We start from the raw sequence: 14,244 nt of genomic DNA, 5'->3' as shown, positions 1-14,244 counted from the left end.
TGTATTAAAATGTCTAAGTTACAGCTTCCCAGTAGTCTAGGGGGTCTGGATTTTCCAGACATCAAAAAATATCAATTAAGTTCCTTTTTATCTTATGTGGTTGACTAGGTTTGCAGGGACCCCTCCTCAATTAGGCTAGACATTGAAGCGTCACATGCAAAATGCCCTCTTTTTAATTTGCTTTTCCTCAATAAGATGAAACTAGTTAAGGAATATTGTCGCAATCCAATAACAATTAATACAGTCAGCGCTTGGAGGGCGGTGCAACAAATTGAGGGCAACGCAGCAAAAATATCACCCTTCACTCCAATAACCAGCAGTCCAGATTTTCAGCTTGGCATAATGGATTCTGGATTTAAACTTTGGATTTCTAAGGGTATTTTCCATCTAGGAGATTTGTTTGATGAAGGAACGATGATGTCTTTTTGTCAAATAGTATAGAAATTTAACATACCCAACAAGAATCTTTTTCGTTTCTTTCAGATAAGAGATTATATACAGAAAACAAAATTATTGTTAACTGATTTCTGTAGTTCTGACATAGAAAAGAGGGTGTTTTATTCTAAGGGTGAAGTCTCCATCAGTACTTTTTACAGCATCCTGAGGGAATGTTCTTGTAGAGAGGCTGAGCAGCTGGGAAGGGTCTGGGAGGAACTGGGAGTAGAAATTACAGCTGAAATATGGGAAGACATCTGTGATAATGCAAAGAAAATTTCAGTTTGTAATAGAACTAAAGCACTGCAACTCAAAATTCTGCATAGAGCCCATCTGACTCCAGGTCATCTCTCGAAATTTATGACGGGGGTTTCTGCAATGTGTTCTAAACGTAAAGTAAAGACTGGAACTTTCACCCACTGTTTTTGGACTTGTCCCAAGCTTCAGGCATACTGGAGTGATACTTTGGGTGAAATGGAAAAGATTCTGAAGATGGAGCTTGAACTGGACCCAGCAGTCGTATTATTAATGCACATCAGAGAAAAACTTTTTAACATCCTGACTTTTTGTGCGAGGAAGAACATTTCACTTTGTTGGATATCCGATAAGGCCCCTGGACTTTTTGGTTGGTGTAAATTAATCATGGAATACATTCCTTTGGACTTTTTGACATGTATGGTACACTCAAAAACAAATAGTTTTCATAAAACACGGCAACCTTTTCTGCAGTATGTGGATGTAAACCTGTCTGCTATACTAAAAGGGCTTTTGTATAGGATGTTGTGGTGATGTCTATATTTTGATGGAAGTGTTCTGATAGCTGATACCTGTGAGGGGAAGAAATGTAAATGTAAATGTATCTGTAAATTGAAAGTTTTGTTATGCTGAGCAAAAAAAAATTTTAAAAATGTGCAATAAGTAGACATTTGATTGGAGAGAGATATGTGTGTATATATATAAAAAATACATTGCAAACCCTGGAAGTCTACAGAAAGGCAAGCTTTAGGAACTACCTCCCCACAGACTGCAAAGAATAAAGTAGTGGCAGAGTCCACAAACTCCGCACAGCTCTGCCTCAGTTCTACTACTTACAAACTGAAATTTGCCCGGCAGAATTTCCTGCATTTTCAATCAAAACAGGGAAACCTCGGTCTGAGGATACACTCAGAAAAAATGTTGAGATGGCAGGATTTCAACAAGAGATGGTGGAAGCACTAAAACAAGAAATCCAAGGCACTTGAGGACCTTTGCTGGAATGCAGGGTTCTCATGTTCCACTGGCCCCAATCTCTGGCCTCATTTGTATAGACCATTAATCCTTCCAGCATTTGAAGGAATTGATTTCCAGTCCCAATGGTATCCTTTTCAGCACAGCCAAATCTTTCCTTTACAGTTCAATTCATCACCTTTGGTTCTTCCTCAAATGTTAGACTAGCCATTCTCTATCCATAAATAACTTCATCTGCCATCAAAACCCATTTTCATTTTAACACCATATACTTACTAAATTCAATGCCATTGCTATAGGAACCCATAGCAACTGTAGCTTCGCCTGCCCTTTTGTAAAATGTTGAATGCTCTCTGCTTCCAGTTCTACTTCAGTTAGCTTGCTGACAGTTACATTACATTCTTGTTCCTATTCTTGCCCCAACATAAAGATTTTTTTTCAACTTGGCCCAAATTTCTATCTCTTTCATATTTTACATGGTATTTCCCTGTTTATCATGTTTATTTTCCTTCCAAAACATCTGTTTTGAATCTTTCCGCCTCTGCATTTCATCAACATTCATTATAAAGTCTACAACTTACACAGTTAAATATACTGTACATCTTCCAGTTACACACATATCTTATTAGGACTCCAGTAAATCTGCTCCAATATTAATTTTTGACATGGCTCCCTTCCGCAGGTTTTGATTCTTTAACTCAGCAGTCAGGATGCTTCAATAACCATTTCCCATTTCTCATCACTGAAACAGGTGTCTCCTCACTTTCTCAGAGTCCACTTCATCCCAACCACCCAACATAATTTCCCCTTACCCCACCACCCCTCATCCCAACCCGCTTTCCATCACCCAAGGTGTCTTCCTACCCAGCCCAACTATTCCTTCTGTTCCATTTACAGTTTTCATGTCAGTATAGTATAATTTCATCTATCATGACACAGTTAGAGGGAAAGAGCCATGAAAATAGGGTCATAAATATTGGATAACTATTAACAAAATGAGCTGCAGGAGTCAAGAACATCAAACTATCCTCCATATGAAGTGGTTGGAAGATGTATTTTGGGAGTTGGTTGAAAGATACACAAGAATAAAATAAATATTGGGGTGTGAAGGCAGAGTGGCAAGCATAACTGAGATGAGAGGAAACGTATTAAGCAGAGTCAATTTTGAGGTGAATGGCATAATGGTGCTGTAAATTGAATATAATTAACCCACTCTCTGTTTACCATTCTGGTTACACAGGGGTGGTTTTTTTATCCGTCAACCATCACTTACTTTCTACTTAGAAGATAAACCTTTCAGTCCCACAACCAAACCCTGCTGAATTGGTTTTACCAGTTTGATATTTTTTTCTCTTTCTAATTTCTGGCAACAAAGCAACGATTTCATTGATTCTTGCACTATGCAGCTTTGTGAATCTAATTGAGCAATAAATGACAAATAAACTCTTCTCCAGCTTCCAGCCAGGTACAGGTACTGATTATAACTGATGTTTGACGACAAACTGTGCCATCTTCATCAGAGATGTTACCTGGGCATGTCCAGTCCATTGGTATTTACACCCCCGTAGTCCATCCGTCCTGATTGGTTTCCACTGGGAGCTGGACTAACCAATCAGGAGGGTCGGCCTACTGGGGGAGGGGGGTATAAAATACCACTGGACTTGTCATATACGTTGGGAAAGCACTAGATCCTTTTCCAATAAATGAAAAGTTTATACTGTGCAATTAAGAAATTCATAAGGTTATAAAAGATTAAATTTAGCATGTACAAAGAGGATGAAATCCATTGCAAAGAAAGAGAAAGGATGGCAAAAATAAATCTACTGATAAAAATTTTAAGAACAAAATTGATACCTCCTGTCAATTACCTTCTTATTATTTGTATTCATTACTAAAGAAAAAATAGCCAAGTTTGGAATGGATTAGATGCCACCAAAGGCATCTGCTGCAGATGGTGCCCCCGGTCGAGTACTAAATGTCTGTGCTGACCAACTGGCTGGAGTATTTAAGGTCATACTTGACCACTCACACCTCTGTTCTGAGGATCTCACCTGCTTCAAAGAGGTATCTATTGTACTGGTGCCCAAAAGGAATATGGTGACCTGCCTCAATGATTACCATCTGGTGGTATTTACACTGACAGCAATGAAGAGATTCAAGAGGTTGGATATGGCGTGAATCAACTCCTGCCTCAGAGGTGATCTGGATCTGCTCCAGTTTGTTTAATGCCCCAAAAGGTCAATAGCAGATGCAATTTCTCCAGTTTTTCCCCTCTGCTCTGACCCATCTGAACAACAGGAACTTGTAACTCAGGTCATCAACTATGGCTTATGTTCAACACAATCATCCCACCCAAATTCATTATTAAGCTTCAAGACCAGTGTCACTGTGCCTCTCTCTGCAACTTCATCCTCAACTTCCTCATCGGCAGATATCAATCAGTGAAGATTGGTAACAACATCCCCCCCTTGCTGATCGTGAAGACAAGTGCACCTTAAGACCATGTCCTTAGCTCTGCTTTGCTCACTAAACATACATGACTATGTGACATGCTGCACAGCCCCAATGCCATCTTCAAATTCAGTGACAACACTACTGTTGTTGGAGGCATCACAGGTAGCAATGAGTCAGTACACCAGAGTGAGAGAGGACACCTGATTAAGTGATGCTGCAATAACAACCTCTCGCTCCATATAAACCATATAACCATATAACAATTACAGCACGGAAACAGGCCACCTCAGCCCTTCTAGTCCATGCCGAACTCTTACTCTCACCTAGTCCCACCAACCTGCACTCAACCCATAATTCTCCATTCCTTTCCTGTCCAATTTAACTTTAAACGACAACATAGAACCTGCCTCAACCACTTCTGCTGGAAGCTCGTTCCACACAGTTACCACTCTCTGAGTAAAGAAGTTCCCCCTCATGTTACCTCTAAACTTTTGCCCTTTAACTCTCAACTCATGTCCTCTTGTTTGAATCTCCCTCACTCTCAATGGAAAAAGCCTATCCATGTCAACTCTATCTATCCCCCTCATAATTTTAAATACCTCTATCAAGTCCCCCCTCAACCTTCTACACTCCAAAGAATAAAGACCCAACTTGTTCAACCTTTCTCTGTAACTTAGGAGACGAAACCCAGGTAACATTCTAGTAAATCTTCTGTGTACTCTTTCAATTTTCGACGACAGCAGAACTGAAAAGAGCTGTCTACTAACTTCAGGGAGGGGAAGGAGGGCAAACATGTGTGATGGTATTGAGTTTGCTGTTTGTGAAGATCTGAACTAAAAAAAAGATCTTAAGCCCCATCTGATATCTGATATAGATAGCTATGAGTACCCTCACTAAAGGGAGGTTATACTGTAGCCACCTACTCTTCAAAGGTTAGATTAATTCCCTGTTTCTCCTCCACAACAAGTTTAGCTGGCAATACCCACTATTTGAGTGGTGAGATCCCCCCCGCCCCACTCTGCATACCAAGGAGGAGATGCTTCCAGTTACCAAAGTAGTTTAAACACAGTTCATTTATTTTTTGTGATACATATTTAAATTCAGATAAAACTCTTAAAACACATTTAAAGCTCAAAGGTTTGCTATCTTATAAATGATTTCTAAAAGACAAAGAATTTCCAAAACACAGGTACAATTTGTAAAACCTAAAAATACATACCAGAAGAGTTGCAAATGAATGAGTCATCTATTGCAGAAATTGAAGGCAGAGGAATGGATTCCAGTTACCCCGTCTTTCTGTCACGCTTCTTGTCATTCCTTACCCTTTCCTAACAAGCCTGACAGCTGTCTTACATTTATACTGTTTTTTTTGCTATTTGGTGAGTTGACACAGGTGGTCTAAAAGCTTCTGGAGACAGAGATCCCAGACACTCAAATTATTCTTGCGAAGGCTGACTCTCTGAGTACTCAAATCTCCCAGCTATTGATAGATCACCTATTTGATGTGGTAAATCATAGTATCAGTCTAGTCTACAAGCTTCCTTGAAATTAATAACTTAGCCAGTTGCAGGCCCAATTCAACATAACCCCATTGTCTTACCCTGCATCGCACGAGCAGCCAGCCTTGTGCTGTGGGCCAATATCCTGTGCTCTATAGACAGTGTTTTGTTTGAAAAGCTGTCCTTCTAACATCAGACTAATTATTGCTTGCACTTTACATTAAGAACTGAAGACTATCTCCTGTTTATGACAAGAAGCTGAGTAAAGAATATTGGTTGGTCATTTACCTCACTCAAAAACAACTCTTTGATCCCTGTGTCAGCTGCTGTGTTAGAAAGCTGACCTGAGCAAAAACACACAACCCCCGCCCCCCCCCCCACACTCCCCCAGCCCTGAACAGTAAATATTCATCACACATGTGCCGGTCTACGTAGGCAGAAATCAGCAGTGGAGAGAGTCAGAAGCTTTAAATTCCTAGGGATTATCATATCGGATGACCTGTGCTGATCCAAGCATATAGATGTAATGATAAGGAAAGCACACAAGCATCTTTTCTTCACCAGGAGATTAAGAAGGTTCATGTTGTCATTGAACTCTCTGACTAACTTCTACAGATGTACTGCTGAATGTATCCTGACTGGCGGCATCATGGTCTGGTAAGACAAACTCAAATGTACAAATTACAAACTAATCTATAAGTCTGCAAATTACAAAGAAAGCACAGCAACACCTTTACTTCCTTAGAAGCTTGTGAAGATTCAGTGTGACATCTTAAACTTTGACAACCTTCTATAGAAGTGTGGTAGAGAGTATATTGACTGGCTCCGTCATCGCCTGGTATGGAAACAGAAAATCCTACGAAAAGGTTGTGGATATGGCTCAGTCCATCACAGGTCAAGCCCTCCCCACCATTAAGCACATCTACAAAGAGCACCGTCACAGGAAAACAGAATCCATCATCAAGGACCCCCACTACCCAGGCCATGCTCTCTTCTCATTGCAGCCATCAGCAAGAAGGTACAGGAACTTCAGAGCTCACATCACCATGTTTAGGATCAGTTATTACCCCTCAACAATCAGGGTCTTGAACAAAAGGAGATAATTTCACTCGCGCCAGCATTGAAATGCTCCCACAACCTATGGACTCACTTTCAAGGATTCTTTGCCTTATGTCTTTGATATTTATTGTTTATTTTTTATTATGATTATATTATTATTTCATTTTTCTTTCGAACTTGCACAATTTGTTTTCTTCTGCACACTGGTTGAATGTCCGGTTGGGTATGGTCCTACATTGATTCTATTATGATTCCTGGATTTACTGAGTAAGCAAGAAAATGAATCTCCGGATTGTATATGGTGACATACATGTACCTTGATAATCCATTTACTTTGAACTTTGAAGTTAAGAATCTGCTGAGAGCAGCAGACTCTGCTCAATATATTGCGGACACATCCCTTACCGCTACTGGTAGTACCTACAGAGGCCCTGCCTCAGGAATGCAACATATATCTTTAAGTACCCCAACCATCCAGGTCATGCCACGTTTTCATCACTACCACCAGGCAAGTGGTACAGAACCCTCAAGTCCCACACAACCAGGTTCAAAAACAGTTACTTCCCTTCAACCATCCAGTTTTTGAACCAAAGGTTAAAACCCTAATCATCAGTCAAAACTATGACAACTTGGCACTAAAATCGACTTCTCATTTGTTCCAATAGTGTTTCTTGTAAACATTGTATATAAGTACTTTAATTTATGTTTTCCTTGTGGGTGCTGCTTATCTGAAGCTATGTGCTGGAGATGCTGCTACAAATAAGTTTTATTTCGCTTTGTGCTTGCATGCACTTGTGCATCTGACAATAAACTCAACATTGACTCAATAATATAATATTATTGACTTTGCACAAGTGCTTTGCCACAACATGGACTATAATACTTAACCAGAAACTGTCAATTAAACCAGAGACAGCTAACATTCCTCAAATACTTTTTGATGCAGGCTACAAATTTTGAAGTTAGAAATTATTTCCACAATTTGAAAGCACCAGCCACAAACTACGTTGTGGATGAATTATTTTTGAAATCAGCCTTAATGGACCTGATATAAATATCAATCTTCATTTTCTACAGAATGTTAGAAGGTTACCCAACAATGAATCCTGGTTATTTCCCGTCCCCTTACTTCATAAATAGCAATTACTCTGTCAAGATGCCATCTGCTACATCTTTTCCTTCTGGAATGTCCCAGTTCACCCGGACAGTCAGCTTTTCAGGCTCTGCCATCTTCTGCTTAAAACTGGGGCACTTTATTTTTGGAGGGTCAACATCTGAAAAGAAAAAACTTATTTTTAGTAGTTCCTGTACCATCATTTACTCTCAAACTAGAGAGGCTGGAAGGGTACAATTGAGGTAGATGCTTCTATCCTATCAAATTGCACAGTTTAAAGACTTGATACTGCTTACATGTCTTCCATCATTTAAACCATTATTGAAAAAAATCTGAAGTAACCAGCTCACTTTTAGGCTGGTTTTGTATTTCATAAGACAAATCAAGGTAAATTATTAGATTGGTTTATTATTGTCTTGGGTACTGACATACAGTGAAAAACTTGTCCACTTCCGCAGGTAGGAAAGGCAAGAGCACCTTGCGAGTTCAAAACTTGTAAAATGAAATGAGCAACAGAACCATGGGAACACCATCACTGGCAAGTTCCCCTCCAAATTACACACCAGGTTACTTCAATTTATATTGTTGATAGTTAAAAAGTTTAATTGCAAACTCCAGGTAAAAGGTTTCAACGTACAAAACTCCGTAATATATTTTAAAACTTGCAATCAACTGATTTTAGTGATAACCTTAAACCAGTGTTTAAATACAGGATGTTACGGTTTGCTAATATTAAAATAACACTTCATTTTTCATCCCTCACACTTTTCCACAGATTTCAGTATCTATTTAAATCAAGCCTTAAATTGTGTCTGCTAACAGTGCAACTGATTCTTCAAGACACAAAAGATTACACGAAATGTATCCAAATATCAATGAACATAAATTGCCCATCATATTAGTAAACTAACAGTCTAACAAGCAATCTTCTGCTATGTTGCTTTAATCTCACTGTTTTTTTTTCTCTGTGCACATTGGATGTTCAGCAGTCTTTTTTTTAAATGGGTTCTTTGGGGTTTCTTTGTTCTGTGGCTGCCTATTAGGAGACGAATCTCAAGGCTGTATAACATATACATACTTAGATAATCAATGCACTTTGAACTTAATTTTAAGTATTAGTTCTATTCAAGCAGATTGGACAACACACTCCTGCCAGAACAAAATGTAATTTTGGAATTTAACAAAATGGTCAACGAAGTATCTCAACACAAATCCTTGACTATTTCCCTCCATGGGTCTGCCTGATTCACCAGCATCTGCTGTGTCTTGTTTACAATAGGAAAGCTGGCCATGTCATCCTACAATATGGTGTTTGATAACACAGTGTTTAAGAACGTTTCTAGCTAACTGGAAGCTTGGACCATTGATCAAGAGCTATATGTTGAACCTCATCAAGGTAGCTGCATAATGATAAAAGGCCTTGATAGAGTGGGTGTGGACAGAATGTTCTCTATGGTGGGAGAGCCTAAGACCAGAGGACACAGCCTCAGAATAGAAGGGTGTCCTTTTAGAACAGAGATGAGGAGGAATTTCTTTAACCAGGGAGTGGTGAATCTGTGGAATTTTTTGGCACAGGCAACTGTGGAGGCCAAGTCTTTATGTATATTTAAGGCTGAATGGAAAATTGGATCAGCCATGATGAAATGGCAGGGCAGACTTGATGGACCAAATGGCTCCTGTATCTTATTGGTCTTATAATTTAAATTAAATTAAATTAAAATAGAAATCTAGATTGTCGCAAAAACTCATCACTAATAGCTTTCTAGGAAGGAAGGGTCTGGAGTCACATAACTGAGCCCTGGCATGTTCTAGCAAGATTCATGGGGCAATTAGGACTAGTCAATAAATGCCAGCCTTGTCAATCACCTCTATATGCCATGAATAAATAAAAATGTTCAGGTCATGAAAGATGATTTTGTTACTATTTTTCATCTTCCACTCACAGTTCTACTGGCACCAAATTATTTATCATTTTCAAATCAATGGCAACAGAAAACACAGTATTTTCTGTTGAATATTGATGATTTTAAATAAGTCAGCCAGAAAAGCTGCAGAGAAGCTGTATCTATACCACCACCATGTGGCAGACTTCTTCTGTTGTGTGGCATGTTTCCTATTCTGAAAAAGACATAGCCCTTTTTCCCAAGTTTTGGTTTATTATGAAGGAGGCACAATTGGTTCCATGTGACTGAGCAAACAGGCCTCACGACCTCTAAGCTCCTGCAATGTCTCCTCTTCTGGGTGATATCTGTACAAATTATTCCATGATTCAAGGATTAATAATAGTTAAAATTTCAACCAGTTACAGATTATGAGGAATATTATTCTATACTAATTCAGTATTTACTTTTTTAATTAAACTCTAAGAACACAACTAATATCAAAACATTGGTAACAAAACCAATCACTGATGACCCTAAGATCCTAGCTGACACAGAATTAAGCTTCAGTTCTGCTATTCCTTTTACTCAACACCCACTAAAGACCTTTTATCTCCTTCAACCAATCTACCACTGAAATCTATGATTAATATTCTCGTTGCTACCAGATATGACCAACCTAACATTCACCATATCATCCACAAATTCTCTAAATACCAAAACTAACATGAAACACTGCTGCCCATGTCTGAACTCCCATTCACTTACCATCTTGTTCTATGAGCTACACAAGCTCCAGATCTCTCAACTTCAATTTAAAAATCTCAGTTCTTTTTGTACCCTCTCTCTTATCTCTCATCACTTCCACAATTACAAGCCTCTAGATTGTCTGCGTTTTCACAACTTTCACACACTCCTTTCATTCCACGAATGAATGAGTCATCAGTTGTCCAAATTGCACCACCAGGTTCAGGAACAGTTATTACCCATCAACCATCAGGCTCTTGAACCAGAGGGGTTAACTTCACTCAACTTCACTTGCCCCATCACTAACTGTTCCCACAACCTATGGACTCACTATCAATGACTCTTCATCTCATATTCTCGATATTTATTGCTTATTTATTTTTTATTGCTATTATTTCTTTTGTTCTCTTTCTTTTTGTATATGCACAGTTGAGAAGAATTGGTAAGTATGTCACCAAAGACACAGACATTTCTACAGATGTACCGTGGAGAGTATTTTAATTGGTTCCATCACTGACTGGTATGGAGGGGTCAATGCATAGGATCAAGAAAAGCTGCAGAAAGCTGCATCACGCACACTAGTCTCCCCAGTATTCAGGACACCTTCAAAAGGCAGCATCCATCATTAAGGACCTCCAGCACCCAGGACATCTCATTGCTACCATCAAGGAGGTGGTAGAGGAGCTTGAAGATACACACTCATCATTTCAGGAACAGCTTCTTCCCCTCCTCTATCAGATCGCTGAATGTACAATGAACACTAGCTCAGTGTTTTTTCGCAAACATGAGGAAATCTGCAGATGCTGGAATTTCAAGCAACACATAAAAGAATTGCTGGTGAACGCAGCAGGCCAGGCAGCATTCTCTAGGAAGAGGTACAGTCGACGTTTCAGGCTGAGACCCTTCATCATGACTAACTGAAAGAGGAGATAGTAACTATCTCCTGGCCTGCTGCATTCACCAACAATTTTTATGTGTGTTGCTCAGTGTTCTTCCCTCTCTTTTAGCAATATATATTTAATTTTCTGTTTTGAATATATACTTCTTATTGTAATTTATAATTTTTATGTTTTTTAATGTACTGCTACCACAAGACAACAAATTTCATGACATATGCCATGATTCTTTTAAAACCTGATTCTGATAGCTAGAAGAACATATCAGAAGGGAACAAAGGAATAATTTAATGCATTCAACAGAACACACAACAGGGAACTGTCAAAGGAAGTGCCAAAGGAACTGCATTAGGAATTTTAATTGATAAACAACATGACAGAGTGTTTATGGATGGGCTGACAACCAATGTCAGATTTGCAACGTAAAATTACAAATTACACCTAAAAGATTCATATTTTCAATACTTCCCCAGCTTTATGCTGGCTATACATCTGATGGTATTGTTTTAAAATAGTTTCTAAATACAACTCACCAAGACAAGATGGCTCCTTTCCACTCCACACTTTATTGTGCATGCAAATCACATCTTTCGATCCCTTAACTTGATATCCAGGTGTACAATAAAACTCGCACTTTGATTTAAAATAGGCTCCATCCGAGCACTTTGCAGCCCCGTGAACTGGCAATGAAAGCTTGGGACATCGTATTTCTGGAATAGAAAAATAAATACACTAAATGTAATAATGCAATCATGAAAAGCAATAGCTTTCTTTTCACCTTCCCCTCAGGAGAGTGACACTATTGGCCCTACCTCCTGAACTGCTGCCTCAACTCCAGCAACCAGTTTTCAATCCTGACCTCTGGTGTTAGCAGTGTGGAGTTTGCATATTCTCCTTGCTATCACAAGGGATTCCTACTCGTGCTTCAGTTACCTCCCACTTCCCAGAGATGTTAGAAAATTAAATTACCACAGTAAAGTGCCACTGGTGTGTAAATTAATGGTAGTATCCAAGGAGAGTTAGCAGAAATGTGGGGAGATCAACAAGTGTACTTAATGGCCAGTGTAGACTCCGTGAGCCAAATGATCTTTCCCCATATTATGTAACTTTATGAAGATAATATTTTAATGATATAATTTTCTGCTGGAATACAAGTCTATGACTACATTATACAATCTATAAATCTACAAGGCATGAGTTGTGTGACGCAATACTCTCTATTTGCCTGGATGAGCCAAGTCCTTAAGCCTGTAAGACATAAGGGCAGAATTAGGCCATTTGGCCCATTGAGTCTGCTCTGCCATTCCATCATGGTTGATTTATTATCCCTCTCAACCCCATTCTCTTGCCTTCTCCCCATAACCTTTGACGCCGGTACTAATCATGAACCAAGCGACCTCTGCTTTAAATATACCCAATGACTTATCCTCCACAGGCATCTATGGTAGTGAATTTCACATTTTCACCACCCTCTGGATAAAGAACTTCCTCCTCATCTCTGTTCCAAATGGACCTCCTTGCATTCTGAGGCTGTGTCCTCTTCTGGACCGAGACTTCCCCACCAGAGCAAATAATCTGTCCATGTCCACTTTTTCTAGGCCTTTCAATATTCCACTGAGTAAGCCCCCCCCCCCCACTATTCTTCTAAACTTCAATGAATACAGGCCCAGAGCCATCAAATGATCCTCATATATTAACCATTTTATTCCCAGGATCATTCTCCTGAACTCCTCTGGACCCTCTCCATTGCCAGCATATCCTTTAATAGATAAGGGACCCAAAACTGCTCACAATAGTCCAACTGCAATCTGACCAATGCCTTATAAAGCCTCAGCTTTACATCCTTGCTTTTATATTCTGGTCCTCTCGAAGTGAATGCTAACATTGCATTTGCCTTCCTTAATACTGATTCATCCTGCAAGTTAACCTTTAGGGAATCGTGCACAAAGACTCCCAAAACCCTTTGCACTTCTGATTTTTGAATTTTCTCCCTGTTTAGAAAATAGTTTATGCCTTTATTCCTTCTATCAAAGTGCCTGAACATCCACTTCCCTACACTGTAAACCATCTGCCACTGCTTTGCCCATACTTGTAATTGGTCTAAATCTTTCTGCAGACTCCCTGCTTCCTCAACATTACCTGTCAGTGTTACGTTCCTTCGCAAAGTCTGGAATTTCCTTGTAACATATATTGACTATGCGTCAAAAACAACAGAGTTGCTGATACAACCTAAGGGCTCGGATAAGTGTTTTACTTGTCTCCAGTGATTATTTCAATAACTATCTCAAAATCTCACTTTTTAAAATGTTATATAATCTGACTCAATTGGTTTAGCATTATGGCTTTCCAAAATATGCTGAATTAAAGAGTTGCAGTCATTTCAAACTTTGCACCCTGTCAAAATTTAAGAACATGTGGCATTGAATGAATCGGAAGGGTGATATATTGGTGTCGCAGCCAGTGTTCCTGCCTTTCTTCTCCCAGAACCCGGAGTCAATCTTGATCATGAGACGCTGGAGCAGAATTAGGCTATTCAGCCCATCGAGTCTGCTTCACTATTCCAATTCTATTATCCTTCTCAACCCCATTCTTCTGCCTACTCCTCAGAACCATAACATCCTTAGTACTCAAGAACTTACGAATCTCCGTTTTAAATATACACAATAGCTAGGCAATTGTGGCCTTGAATTCCACAGATTTACCACCCTCGGCCTCAACAAATTCCTCCTCACCTTTGTTCTAAAAGAACATCCTTAAATTCCGAGTCATCCAAGTCACTGCCGTAATATAATGTGAAAGGAAGTAGTTCCAGCATCAACCCCTGTGGAACACTAGCACCCAAACAGAAACGGCCCTTTATTGCACACTGACTGTGTCCAGTTTGCACTGTGGGTTTCCCTGAGTTAGACCATAAGACAAAGGAGCAGAAGTCG

At 39.4% G+C, this 14,244-nt stretch overlaps 1 protein-coding gene across 2 annotated transcripts in view; it reads right to left on the bottom strand.

Moving 5' to 3' along the window:
* srpx (sushi-repeat containing protein X-linked) overlaps positions 1-14,244 on the bottom strand; it is a 92,172-nt gene that overhangs the window by 26,083 nt on the left and 51,845 nt on the right. For both annotated transcript variants that reach the window (XM_072262273.1, XM_072262274.1), the window contains 2 exons: positions 11,845-12,021; positions 7,822-7,948 (listed from right to left, as the gene is read on the bottom strand). In XM_072262273.1, the coding sequence (XP_072118374.1) occupies positions 7,822-7,948; positions 11,845-12,021 (304 nt within the window). The remainder of the gene's footprint in view (positions 1-7,821; positions 7,949-11,844; positions 12,022-14,244) is intronic.

Source organism: Mobula birostris, chromosome 6 (assembly GCF_030028105.1).
Source record: "Mobula birostris isolate sMobBir1 chromosome 6, sMobBir1.hap1, whole genome shotgun sequence".
NCBI classification, from domain to species: domain Eukaryota; kingdom Metazoa; phylum Chordata; class Chondrichthyes; order Myliobatiformes; family Myliobatidae; genus Mobula; species Mobula birostris.
This window is presented reverse-complemented; position numbering and strand designations above follow the sequence as displayed.